The sequence below is a fragment of the Eucalyptus grandis genome, chromosome 8, assembly GCF_016545825.1.
Source record: "Eucalyptus grandis isolate ANBG69807.140 chromosome 8, ASM1654582v1, whole genome shotgun sequence".
Taxonomy (NCBI): Eukaryota; Viridiplantae; Streptophyta; class Magnoliopsida; order Myrtales; family Myrtaceae; genus Eucalyptus; species Eucalyptus grandis.
The window spans coordinates 12,098,848-12,112,056 of record NC_052619.1 but is presented as its reverse complement, the minus strand read 5'-3'; the positions used below and the strand labels follow the sequence as shown (position 1 = coordinate 12,112,056).

The 13,209-nt window shown below is 42.2% G+C and overlaps 2 protein-coding genes across 2 annotated transcripts; both read left to right on the top strand.

Moving 5' to 3' along the window:
* Positions 1 to 4,983: 4,983 nt before the first annotated feature.
* On the top strand, positions 4,984 to 9,293 carry LOC104456509 (long-chain-alcohol oxidase FAO2). The gene is made up of 3 exons (XM_010071315.3): positions 4,984 to 5,535; positions 5,991 to 6,263; positions 7,219 to 9,293. The coding sequence occupies exons 1-3, from the start codon at positions 5,320 to 5,322 to the stop codon at positions 8,968 to 8,970; spliced, it is 2,241 nt and encodes a 746-aa protein (XP_010069617.2). The 5' UTR covers positions 4,984 to 5,319; the 3' UTR covers positions 8,971 to 9,293.
* A 1,541-nt stretch (positions 9,294 to 10,834) lies between these two features.
* Positions 10,835 to 12,976, top strand: LOC104456508 (pentatricopeptide repeat-containing protein At3g25210, mitochondrial). Its single transcript, XM_010071314.3, has one exon. It carries the CDS (start codon positions 10,912 to 10,914, stop codon positions 12,049 to 12,051), a length of 1,140 nt encoding a protein of 379 aa, XP_010069616.2. The 5' UTR covers positions 10,835 to 10,911; the 3' UTR covers positions 12,052 to 12,976.
* Positions 12,977 to 13,209: the final 233 nt, after the last annotated feature.

Below are 13,209 nucleotides of genomic sequence, written 5' to 3'. Positions count from 1 at the left end.
AGGAACGAAAGTCCATCAAGACCTTGCTGGCCGCAAAATGATACTCATCAATTCTCTAGTAATTGTTTTGGTAGGAACCCTTTATCGGCCTTTTTCTAACGAATTCGTTTGCATCTTTTAAAACCAATCAAGGGATAGTAAGGTTTTGAGGTCCGATGATGTTTATTTATCGAATTATGAAATATAAAAAAAGGCTGATCAATGCGTTTAATATGTAACCAATAAATGCAAAAATCAAGAAAGTAAATAACTAAATGAAATAGAACCATCTTCCGAGAGCTTGGTCCAACGTGTCCGAAGTGACCCGAGGACACAAACGAGAGGTCGAGATTGATGATTAGTCGGGCCCCATTCGATTCTCATGGGCCTAGCCTATTGGATGTCCCCTCCAATAGGACATAATGGTTCGGAATTGGTGGTGGTATCTATTCACGGTCCAGATAAGATTCAAATGTAAGCAGGAACAAATACAATAGGATACCACGGCCCTCGTCTAGTGGCCGACGAGAGCTTATTGTCCTTGCCTGTTGCCAGGCCCTCGCCCAGTGGCCAGTGGGGTTGTTGATTGGCAGCTCCTTGCTGGCTCTTGATGGAAAAAATAAAAATAAAATTCTCGAAAATTTATTTAAAAATATTCATGTTAACGCCGATTGTTTCACGTAAGACAATCAACGTCCAAATCGATGATTTTTATCAAAATTGATCAGATGAACTCAATGGTACCAATCTGAAAATATTTAGGAGTAAATTAGTTTAGTTAAAAGGTTTATAATTGATTTAGTATCAATATGAAAATGTTTAGGACTTTTTGGTATTATCCTTAAAATTTTGGTAATTAAAAAATTACCTGCTCAAACAAACGACTCTAAAATACTTTGAAACTATAATCTTCAAAAAGAAAGAGCACGCGTTTTATAATTTATTGGAATATTTTCGTAGAAAAGGTCAAAGAAGGGCTTGAAATGACATTATTTTCTAAAATAATAACTTGAAGTTGACTTTGTTTTAAATAAGAATTTGAAATAGTCAAATCGTTTTAGATGAAGGTTTGAAGTGGTCACATTAATTTCAAAAAAGGGCGTAGCCTCTCAAACCGAAGGATATTTTCATCTTTTACTTTTTAATTTTTTTTGTTTATTTCTTTTTCTTTCCTTTTTTCTTTTTCCCTTTTCCCTCTGTCGGCCATAGCGGAGGTCACCAAACTCAAGCAATGGCCGGGGGAGGAAAGAGGGAGGAAAAAAAAAGAAAAAATCTAATTTTAAAAATAGTTACAATTTTTTTATCAAAATGCCCATTTTCTGATAACCGAAATGTTCACCGGCGGGCCAAAGGCCCTTATTTAAGATGATTTAGAAGTTCATGCTTTTATTTAAGACAATTTGATCACTTTGGCCTTTATTTTAAATAAGATCTATTTCAAATTTTTATTTGAAAAAACGAGGCTTTTGTATTCTTATTTAAAATTTTCCTTCTTTTCATAATGATTACGAAGCAACCTTTCAATTATATCACCGTACGGCTTTAATTACACGCCCAAACAATCAAATCAGGAAAAGATCAATAATAACATTAAATGTACATTCAATCCAGCAATAGTGAATGGTAAATTCAGGCAACTGAAGCCTCATAATTGCAGGAATACTGTTTGATTGCTATAAATACGACAACAACCCTCACAATCATTTTGAGAACAGAAGAAAGATCATGAAGCTGGGGCTCCTCTTCTTGGTGCTCATCGGCACGGTGGCGGTTTGCTGTGCCGAGGCAGGGAGCCCCGGCCTCGAGCTGGCGATGAGCCCCGGTGCTGAGGCAGAACTCCGCCGTGTCGCATGGTCCCGGTCAATTGTGATAGGAGTGATCGACCCGTGCAAAAGGCCCCACCCTCCGCCCCAGTGCCAGAGTCGGCATGCTCCTCCGACGCCGGCGCAAAATTACACCCGTCCGTGTGCCAAATTCAACTGGTGCCGAAGCGGTCCTCCACGACGAGAGGCCATCGTTGTCTAAGACGCTTTCGTTAGGGCAAAAAAGAAGAGAAAAAATTGGGGGGGATTTAAGTGTATTTGACATGAATTATTTGCACATCGACGAAAATTTTCACTCCTGAGAATTCGTTGAAGCGTTGGATGGTGCGTTCCTTTTGCTCGTCGGGGTCGGCCGACCTCGATCGGAAATTTAATTTGTCTATTACAAACTTTCTTAATCACTCGGGTAAGTGTTATTTATGAACCATAAATGATATACACGCATTGCATTTGATAAGAAGTAGAAACTTGCATTAATAATTTTAGGTAGAAAGCCACACAAAAATCCTCCAGATCGTACCTGAATGATGCATTTGCCCTTTGTCGAGGTTCTCTCATATGATTTTTCTAACCAAAATTTAAGCCCACAAAGGGGCCAAAATTCGGCCACTGACAGAGCACGAGGGGGCTGGTCGAAATTTACGTAGGAGACGGGCCAAGATCAAGTTTAATTCGGACCGTCACCAATTGAAAATGTTCTCATTAGCTACCCCTCCATCGACCGGTGTTGGTGGGCCTCTTTGAAGGTGAGCTCGCTGAGGTTTTATTCAAAGTTTAATTGAAACTTAAATTTTACCCATGAAAATGCGATGAATGTTATTTTTGTTTGGATTGAAAGTCCCATTTTTAATGCAATAATGTATGATGCATGTAGATGGTATGGAATCCAACTTGCTTGTCAAACATTTTTGAAATAAAATAAAGTACTGGAAGAGCATCAAAGTAAACAAGTTCCTGTTCAAGGCTTGTCACATTTAAGCCCATAAGGGGTCACAGTAAACAAAGGTTGCAACTCACATAAGCGCCGTGTCGACACCATTTACCTTCCGTCATTCACACAAGCAGAATTTTAAAGATGCTCATTGATGGCTTTGATATGCCACGCATATATAAATTTGGGATTTTTTATATCATAAAAAAAGGTTTATGGTAAATGTCTTAGAGACAGCATAATTTGGAGTTTTCAGTGGCTTTTTCTCGTAATTATAATGTAACAGGTGATGGCTATGAATGAGTGTTGGTGTCTCCGTGTCTGAACAAGAGTCCCATGTGGGAAGACTGAATTATATCGGTTGATTTTGAACACGAGAACAAATAGAGCAAATGTCATTTAAGAGCATGGTTCTCGAGCGGACATTAGTGCATCGGATGGGCCCTAGGATGGTTGACCTTGACTTAGACACGGCATAATGTGGAACTTTCAGCGGCTTTTTCCGATAATTTAATGTAAAGGGTGATGGTTTTAAATGGAAATCGGTGTCTCATCGTGTGAACAGGAGTCCCGAGGAAGTCGACTGATTCCTGAACATGAGAGCAACATAGCAAATGTCATTTAATGACATGGTCCTCGAGTGGACATTAGCGTATTCGAGGGGCCCTAATATGGTTGATCTCGACTTAGATTGGGCAGTTGCATAAATGTCTTTAATGTGAAGACGTGGGCTTTCCAGAAGCTTTTTTTTTTTTTTTTTGAAAAATTAAGAATTTGCGAAAAATTAAGACTTTGCGAAATGTTAAGATTAGGCGACGTTGCTTTTTTTATTTTTGGGGATAAATGTTGATTCTTCATGGTCTCTATTCCTTCGGAGGGGGTTAGGAGGGAAGATCTTGGATTTTCTTATTTGGTAACGTCCTGAATTTCTATTTGTTTTTGTTGTGGTTCGAGTATTTGTGATTGGATTTTCGATTGTTGATCTTGAACGTTGATAGGGCGTGGGAACCAATATTGAGGATCTATCCTAGTGATTATACAGATATTATATTCTTGGTAATGCCAAATCTATCATTAAAGATTGAGGTTAGAGGCTTGTTTGATTTAGGGTTGACTCCAAACTCATATAACTGCTAACCAACTCTGTGTGGTTCGGTTTCTTGTTACTAGATAATAAACCAATCACCCCTGCATATTACGACTATTCTTTCCATCATATCATCGAAAGAAGCATCCCTTCTTTTATTTCTTTTCATAAAATTCGTGAAAAGTTATAACACTCAAAACCGTAGTATAGGCAGCCTAAAATTCAAGAAAATGAAAGCCTACATAAAACGCGAGATAAGCAAATTTGAAAGTACAGAGCAATAAAGCTTAGCGATTTCTATTAGATGTGATTGCAAACCTGACCTTTTCAAACACACCTGACATTCAACCCCATGGCAGTGGGAGACTAGATGGAGAATATGCAACCATTCATGGTTCCAGACAAAACTTTTCCATCTTGCGAGAGAGATTCCGCACCGGATTGAACATGATTGTGGGAGGGCTTTTCAATGTTTTCATTATGGAAGAAGACGAACAGGTTGCCAAAAGTGACTATCTTTCGTTTTTCCTTACCAAAAAAATCAAGCAACCATTAATGACAATAATTGTCATTTCTCCTAGAAAGAGACGGGAGACGTGTCGCAACAATATGAGATTTTGATTTTTGGAGCTCATGTGGCTTGCCCAAATCCAATAATTTTTTTTTCGAGAAAGGAAAAATTATATATAATTTCATAAAAATCTTTAAATTTTAATTTATTCGAAGTAATTCTATAAATTTTATAATTTATTCAGTGTGGTTCTATACCTTTAAATGTGGTCCATAGAATATTTTCATATAACTTTAAAAAAAGATCACATTGCAAATTAAATTAAAACTCATTATTTAGGCCACTTGGAGAAAAGAAATGGACCCATCGTGGCATGATGTGCTTGTCATGATGTACCCGTCTTCTCCGATGCCCACCCATCGGACACGCATCCCAACCCCCTCCCTAAAAACGACCATTGAAGTTAACCAATTGATGGGTGCCTTTCCGTTTCTAGGCCACGGACTTTCCGTCGTGTCCCCGATTCTCAAAATTGACCCAATTCCGTTCTTTTCAATATTGGAAGTTGCCTGACCCAAAAACAAAAAAAACGAATTTATATATCGGAAGTTGACAATGCACACGAATTGACGACAACCCAATGGAGAGTCTTTTTAGGACGGGACGTAGGGCGGCGGGTTCGATTCTGGACCGACCCGTTTGGATTATAGTTCCGAGTTCGTTCACGATCGGGGGGGGAAGACGGACGACCTGGAAATCAGAGGGAGGCACGAGAGTCCTATCGGAGGACGCTTGAAGTCCGTGAATAATTAATGGCCGACTTCCACGAGGCCTATAAATTGAACAGGTTTCGTCGTCAGTCGTGTACCAGAACGAACCCGCACACTTCTGCAAGAACCCTCTGTCTCTCTGTCTCTTTGTCTCTCTGTCTCTCTCTGTCACGTGCGGAGAGGCGTGCGTCATCCTTGGCTTCGCTTCGCTCGGCACGATGGGAAGAGACGGCCATCCTCTGTTGAGCAGAGTGGGGAGAGAGGCCGGCTTCAGCCATGGCTTCTCCGCCGACCAAATCCAGTCGCTCGCCGCCATGTGCGAGACCCTCCTGCCTCCCCTCTCGCCGGACAGCATCGACGAGGACAGCCCTCGCAATGAGGCCGTGTACTCCTTCTTCCGGGCTTCTGGGTCTCAGCATCCGATCCCTGATGAGGTCGAAAGGCTCCCCTTTTTGCTTTTTTTCTTTTCTTTTCTTTTCTGGTTGCTTCTGTTAGTGATTTAGAGCAGTTTGATGCATACTTCTGCAAGTAGAATTATAACCCATGCCCGGCCATGGTAAAGTTTCTTTCTTTTTTGGGTGTGGGCCGATCATTGTGTTGTCTTCTTTGCTGGGCAATGTTCCTTTTTTAGGTAGTTCTTTGAAACGTAGCTGCTACTCATCTTCAAGTCAATTAGAAACGGAAAGTCAAAGGCTTTCTGGCGTGGTTGCAATAATTTCATCTCTGTTCAGGACTTTGATTTTTTTTTTTTCCTTCCCGAAAGGGTATCTTCTTCTTGATCGATTTGAGCATTGAGTCTCTCACGCTAGCTTCTTTTTCCAAGAAAAAATTATTCCCGAATTGGGACCAGAAGCTGATTTCTTTCCTTTGCTTCTGTAATGGAGGGCAGATTGCAGAGCGTCTGGCGAAGAGGGGTCAGCGCAGTGCACTGCTTGTTGTGAGCCTTGTCTTGAAGATTCTCTCCTACAGATTGGGGACCTTATTGCTCTGTGGGTTTCTATGCTTGGACTGGAGATGGCCCTTCATTCGCAAGTTCCACGAGATGCCATTGGAGAGGAGGGAGATAGTCCTCAACAGGTGGTCAAGGCAGAAGAAACTGATCCCTCTGAAAGTTGCCTTCGCGATGGTCAAATTGTTCTGCTTGTTCCACTTCTTCTCAAGGGTAATGTTCCTTTCTTTCTTAACTGTATCAGTTTTTTTTTTTTTTTAAATAAAATCCAAGTTGGACTTTTCAGGGTTAATTAATGCTGTGGTGGTGACTGGTGAGAATTTTAGACAAATCCATGTGCTTGGTGGTGTTTGAATATTGTGTCCAGTTGATGTTAGGTTATGATGTTTGCTAAAGTCATGGAAGTTAGCTTTGTCTTGGTGGAGATTCTACAATGATGATGACATGAGGAATGACTTTAGACTGTATTGAATTAAGTATACTAGGGTAACTGTAATAGAAACCAAGCCCATTAGAAGATTTTGACAGCGGTGGCTGGCCCCACTTTTGTTGAAACTACGAGTCTTGCTGGGGCAAGTCTTCTTTTTGTTGTTTCTCCTCTCAAGCAATGCCAAGCATCCATTACTAAGATTGGTTTAGGGAGTTGGTATGCTGTCAGCATACCATTTATTAAACTAGAGTACTGCAGCATTTTTCTTTCATCTTAATAAAGGATGCACTCGTGTAAATTGATGTTTGATTAAAAAACTGGCGATGAGCTTTATTGATTAAGCAAGGCTCATAGAACCCGAAATAAATGCTTTCCACGCAGACTCTGGATACAGTTCTCCATAGATTTGTCAAAGATGATGATAACACTGATATAAACTTTCTGTTTCGATGTCCTACCAAAACAGTGATCTTACTTGATCAGATTGTCCAGAAAGGAGAGAGTTAGGTGACTTCCATCTGTTTCTATATCTTCACCTGATACTATGTCGATGACAATTCTTTGTTTTCTCAGGAAATTTATGTTTCTTCTTCGTGCTGAAGTTCTATTTATTATAATTCATTATAACTGCTATTGTTCTGTGTTCTACTGCTATCTGCTTTTAGGTTGCTAAACATTTGTGCGGCCCTTGAGCTTTAAGGCTTTTAGAAATTGATCTCTTTATTTCTCATTTTGCAGACGGATGAGAACTCCAAGAACCCGTCATGGGAAGCGATTGGATACGAGGTTGACACTCAAGAGAAGCCAGTGAAATCCAAGAGGGAGAGGCCTCTAGAAAAGGGAACTATCGAGACCATGTACGAAAGCGGCTCATCCCTTGTTCAGTCTCTGACAGGAAAAGGCCTCAAAGTCTCGGAATGTTCCAAAACAAATAGCTGCAATATTAAATGCGATGCCGTGATAATTGGTTCTGGTTGTGGTGGTGGAGTCGCTGCCGCTGTTCTTGCTCAGTCTGGTCAGAAAGTGGTTGTCCTGGAGAAAGGGGATTATTTCACACCGCAGGATTATTCCTCCCTGGAGGCCCCCTCAATGAATCAAATGTACGAGTCAGGTGGGCTACTCTCCACCGTCGACGGGAAGTTCATGATCATGGCGGGGTCCACTGTAGGTGGAGGCTCCGCTGTGAACTGGTCAGCCTCCATCAAGACTCCAAGCTCTGTACTTCATGAATGGTCTGTGGATCACAAAATACCACTTTTTGGAAGCCCTGAGTACTTATCTGCGATGGACGCCGTGTGCAAAAGAATTGGTGTTACAGAGAACTGCTCCGAGGAAGGCTTCCAGAATCAAATTCTTAGAAAAGGGTGTTCGAACCTCGGTTTGCATGTGGAAACTGTCCCGAGGAACTCCCCAGAGAACCATTACTGCGGCTGGTGCTGCTATGGTTGTCGAATGGGAGAGAAGCGCGGTACCGACCGCACATGGCTCGTTGATGCTGTTGAGCACGGTGCAGTGATTTTGACAGGATGCAAAGCAGACAAACTCATACTTGAGACCGGCGATGATGAGAAGGTGGGTCACAGATGCTCAGGAGTGACTGCAACGGTCTCGAGTAGGGATTTCTTTAAGAAGCTCCGCATTGAGGCCAAGGTGACAATTTCGGCGTGCGGCTCTCTCTTGACGCCTCCTTTGCTTATCTCCAGTGGGTTGAAGAATCCTAACATAGGCAGGAACCTCCGCCTTCATCCGGTTCTACTAGTTTGGGGTTACTTTCCTGAAAATTCAACTGGTTACAGAGGCAGAAGCTATGACGGAGGAATCATCACGTCAGTCCACAAGGTGGTATCAGAAGATTCCTCTGAAGTGCAGGCCATCATAGAAACTCCAGCTCTCGGGCCCGGTTCATTCGCCTCGCTGTTCCCGTGGGTATCGGGGGCTGAAGTGAAGAACAGCATGGTCAAGTATTCAAGAACCGCTCACCTTTTCGCATTAGTTAGAGACCAGGGCTCAGGAGTCGTCAAAGAGGAGGGTGTAATCACTTACAGGCTAAGCCAAGAAGACAAGGAAAACCTCAAGCTCGGGCTGAGGCAGGCACTGAGGATCCTGATCGCTGCTGGTGCTGTTGAAGTCGGCACGTACCGAAGCGACGGGCAGAGAATCAAATGCAGAGGGGCTAAGCAAGAGGATATAGAGGAATTCCTGGACTCGATCACTACTCCTGGAGGCCTGGGGTCGAGACAGGAACACTGGACCATGTACTGCTCTGCGCACCAGATGGGGAGTTGCCGGATGGGCGCGAACGAGGGCACAGGTGCGGTCGACGAGAATGGGGAGAGTTGGGAGGCAAAAGGCCTGTTCGTGTGCGACGGGAGCATGCTCCCGAGCGCAGTAGGAGTCAATCCCATGATCACCATACAGTCCACGGCTTATTGCATCTCGAAGAGGATCGCCGAGTCTCTGAGGAAGGAGAAGTTCCCAAGGGTCAGCTAGTTTCCGAGCTGCTTCCCTGCCCTTCTCGCCGGAACGAGCGGATCGTGGTCAGATGACGCGAGCCGATAAATAACCGTTAGCTCCGGAGGCAAGCCAGCAGTCATTTACAGTAGTCCATTCTTTGTTCATGAATTAGCGAGATGACATTGGATTTGTTCCATTCTTCTGGCCTTGTAGCTGGTTTCCACCAGTGTTTTTCTTCAATAAGCTGCAAGAGATTACATGATCTTTTGGTGCTTCATTAGAATGAGAAATTAGTCTGTATTGTGCTAGAATTGAACCGTGCGAGGTAGAAACATTATAATATATATAGAATTTATAAATCTGTCTATTATAAAATGTACAAAAAATATATGAACAGATAAATAACTGAGAATTACCCTGTTGCTTCTAGTTAAAATCAATGTTCATTTACTTTTCTTCATCAATTAAAAATTGGACTAAAAGAAAGTAGTTAAAAATGGAATTGTTTGAATTGCATGATTAAATCCAATTTCTTTATATTTTGCGCATCGAGAGAATTAGATATACATAAATGATCGTATACTTCTTTTGAGCAAAAATAGTTTTTTTCTAAGCAAAAATACAGCCGCAAATACCAAAACTTGGCATAGGGGTGCCAAAAGTTACAAAAGGTATATATGTGTCAATTTTTTTGAAAATTAAGAAATTTGAGTACCAAATTCGGTGAAACCTCCTAAAAATCCTACGTGACAATTTTTAATTAATATAACTCACTTATGTGGTTCATCGGAGAGTTGAACAAGCAAAAAGAGCCAAAACCATGTCATTTTGCCTCTTATTTGAATTTTAATATAAATGTTAATTAAATTAAATTTTAAAAAAATTAAATTAAAAAAAATTAAGAAGTAGTAGAAGGTGGGCGAGGTTTTTTTTTTATAATTTAGTTTTTAATTTATTTTAATTAATAGTTATATTAAAATTCAAATCAAGGCAAAAAGATGTCATTTTTTGATTATCTAACCACATTTGTTTGCAAAATGGCGTCATTAAACGTCATGTCATTAACTGATTCATTTTGCTCCAATTTTGAGGCTTAAATGTACATTTCATAACTTTTAAGACTTAATAACTTTTAGCACTTAAGTGTCTCTCATACCGAGTTTTGGCACTCCAAGGATCTAAATGTTGTTTTTTCTATTGATGTTTGAGGATTCGATAATCATGCATATACAATTCAAATGATTAAAAGATAGTCCTGAATATCTCCTTAAGCAAAGCTCGAAATGTCCAAAAAAATGTTTAACACATTAAGGGTATGTTCATTTTGTGAAAAATAAATTATTCATAAAATATTTTCCTAAATATGATCGATCATATCACTTGTTCGAATGAATGAATAGAAGATATTTTCATCATCCAAAAATATATTTATATAAAAATTATTATTGACAATAAAAATATTTTTTATTAATTAATTATTTCTAATGATAACAATAGATCACTTTCAAGAAAATATTCTCAAAATTGCTTGTTTTTTCTCGAAACAAATTGTGCCCAACTTTATAAGAAATATCTTCATCGATTATGTGTTGAGGAAGTCACCTCTTGAATTACTCTAAATAAACTACACTAGTTTAAACATTAACTAGATTGGCCGATTATAAGAAATTTAGTAATTTCTATTTCGAAAATCGAGCGATAGCGATGATGATTCGTGTAACACATTTTATTCCAAATCTCTGTTTCAAAAGAAATTTTCTCTTGAACCAAAAAACGTGTATTATTTTTTTTTGTAATTAGGTATTGCACATTATGTTTAGCACTTGATCAAATTTAAATCAAATTATAAAGATGTTGCATATGCTTATTTCACAAAAACTCAGTTAAAAACAGGGCCTTTTTTCCTCTCCATCTGCTGCTGCTTGCTCTCTTCGTCTTCTTCGCTTCTCCTTCAGTTTCTCTCTCTCTCTCTCTGCAATGCCGGCGCTCCTCCGACTCCTCGCGAAACCCAATCGCCTCTCCTCCTCCTCGCACCTCCTCAATCTCTCCCTCCGTTTCCGCCGCCCGATCGCCACCGCGCCGGCAGAACCCCCGCCGCCGCCTCCGCCGCCGCCGCCGCCGAACCCTAGCCTCCGAACACGGACCCCTCTCGAGAAGCAGTTCGAGGGGTGGATCGACAAGCTCCGGCCCGGCTTCGGCCCGCCCGAGGTCGCCGACGCCCTCCGCGCCCAGTCCGACCCCGACCTCGCCCTCGACATCTTCCGGTGGGCCGCCCAGCAGCGGGGCTACCGGCACGACGCCGCCGCCTACCTCGCCATGATCAAGATCCTCATCTCCGGCCGCCGCTACCGCCACGCCGAGACCCTCGTCGAGGAGGTCGTCGCCGGGGCCTGCGAGATGAGCGTGCCCCTCTACAACTCGGTCATCCGCTTCTGCTGCGGCCGCAAGTTCCTCTTCAACCGCGCCTTCGACGTTTACAAGAAGATGCTCCGCTCCGAGGACTGTAAGCCCACGCTCGAGACCTACACCCTGCTGTTCAATTCCCTGCTTAGGAGGTTCAATAAGCTGCACGTGTGCTACGTGTACCTGCACGCCGTCCGGTCGATGGCGAAGCAGATGAAGGTGTCCGGGGTCATCCCGGACACCTTCGTGCTGAACATGATCATTAAGGCCTACTCCAAGTGCCTCGTGGTTGACGACGCGATCCGGGTGTTCCGGGAGATGGGGTTGTATGGGTGCGAACCGAATGCGTATACGTATAGTTACATTGTGAAGGGGTTGTGCGAGAAGGGGAGGGTCGGGCAGGGTTTAGGGTTTTATAAGGAAATGAGGAGTAAAGGGTTGGTGCCGAAGAGCAGTGCTTATATGATTCTGATCTGTAGTCTTTCGATGGAGCGGAGATTTGAGGAGGCGACAGAGGCCGTGTTTGATATGCTGCGCGAAGCAATGGCTCCGGACCTTTTGACTTATAAGACATTGTTGGAAGGATTGTGCAGGGAAGGGAAGGGAAGTGAAGCCTTTGATTTGCTGGAGGAATTTAGGAAGATGGATACGATGATGGGCCAGAAGAATCACAAGATCCTGTTGAATGGCATAAATTTTATTACACGAGAGTAGAATTCTATGTTCATGATCGCATGGCTCCGAATTTTGTCGGTGTAGAGTGGAAATGCTGATGCTGTCAAGACCTAAAAATAGAGCAGAGTGCATGCAAAGTGCTGAATCACATGTGGCGAGTCTGCACTGCCTCTTATATGGTATCACAACCATTTCTGATGCTGTGCCCATAACACTGGAGGAGAAGCTTTCAACCTGCGAGACGATCGGTGTCTATCCTATACCAGCATTCATGATATGCAACATGGCACTTGTTGAGGGAATCGTCCAATGTTGTGCCTGTGTAATTTGCAGTTCGCACATCTCCTGGATAATCTACCTCAGAAACAGATGATCTGGTCTAGTTGCAGTTGCTCTTAAACAGAGATGAATTCCTGCAACCGCCTTTAGGACAAGGGTAGCTTGTTTGGCATGCAAGAGTTGCAAACAGACTTGCTATGTTATAAAACTGTGTCCTTAGGATTGATACTGGTGATGAGGATGCTGTTTTGCTGGCAACCTCCGTGTTTTCACGCGGTTCGTCATCCTCTTCTTGCCACTGGGAAGAAGATTGGAGAAAGAGCGGTTCGTCATCCTCTTCTTGCCACTGGGAAGAAGATTGGAGAAAGAGCGATCTTTTCAAAGTTCTGCAGCAATCGTCTCAGGTGCCTATCCGAGTCTCTTTGGACTTGCAAATTGATGGGCACCGCCTCTTAGATTTCGAGGAGGGCGTGCTCAAGAAGAAGATTAGGCTGAGTTTTTTTTTTTTTTTTACTTCCAATATCACTTGGGACTGTGCCAATAATCAGTCTTGTTGGACTTTAGAAATGAAGGAAAATGCATACTTATTGATGATGATGCATTCAGTGAGAGTTTTCATGGTACGGTGTTGGTTGATGGTTGATATTGGTGATGATAGAAAACGGCAGCTTATCTGTCCACAGTATTTCAAATGGCTTCATGATTCTTGTTGGTTGATCATCTGGGTTTTGACACTCGATACATTGCATAACTGACCCTGGAAAATGCATCTTATACAACAGTGGTGTCACAACAACGCTGTCTGGTGTCTCATTTCATGTTCCGGCGACATAATTTCTCTTGGCCAACGGTCGTTGAGTTTTGAAATTTGATTAGGGCAGTGATGTCACGTCGACATGATGTGTGGTGCGATCGCTG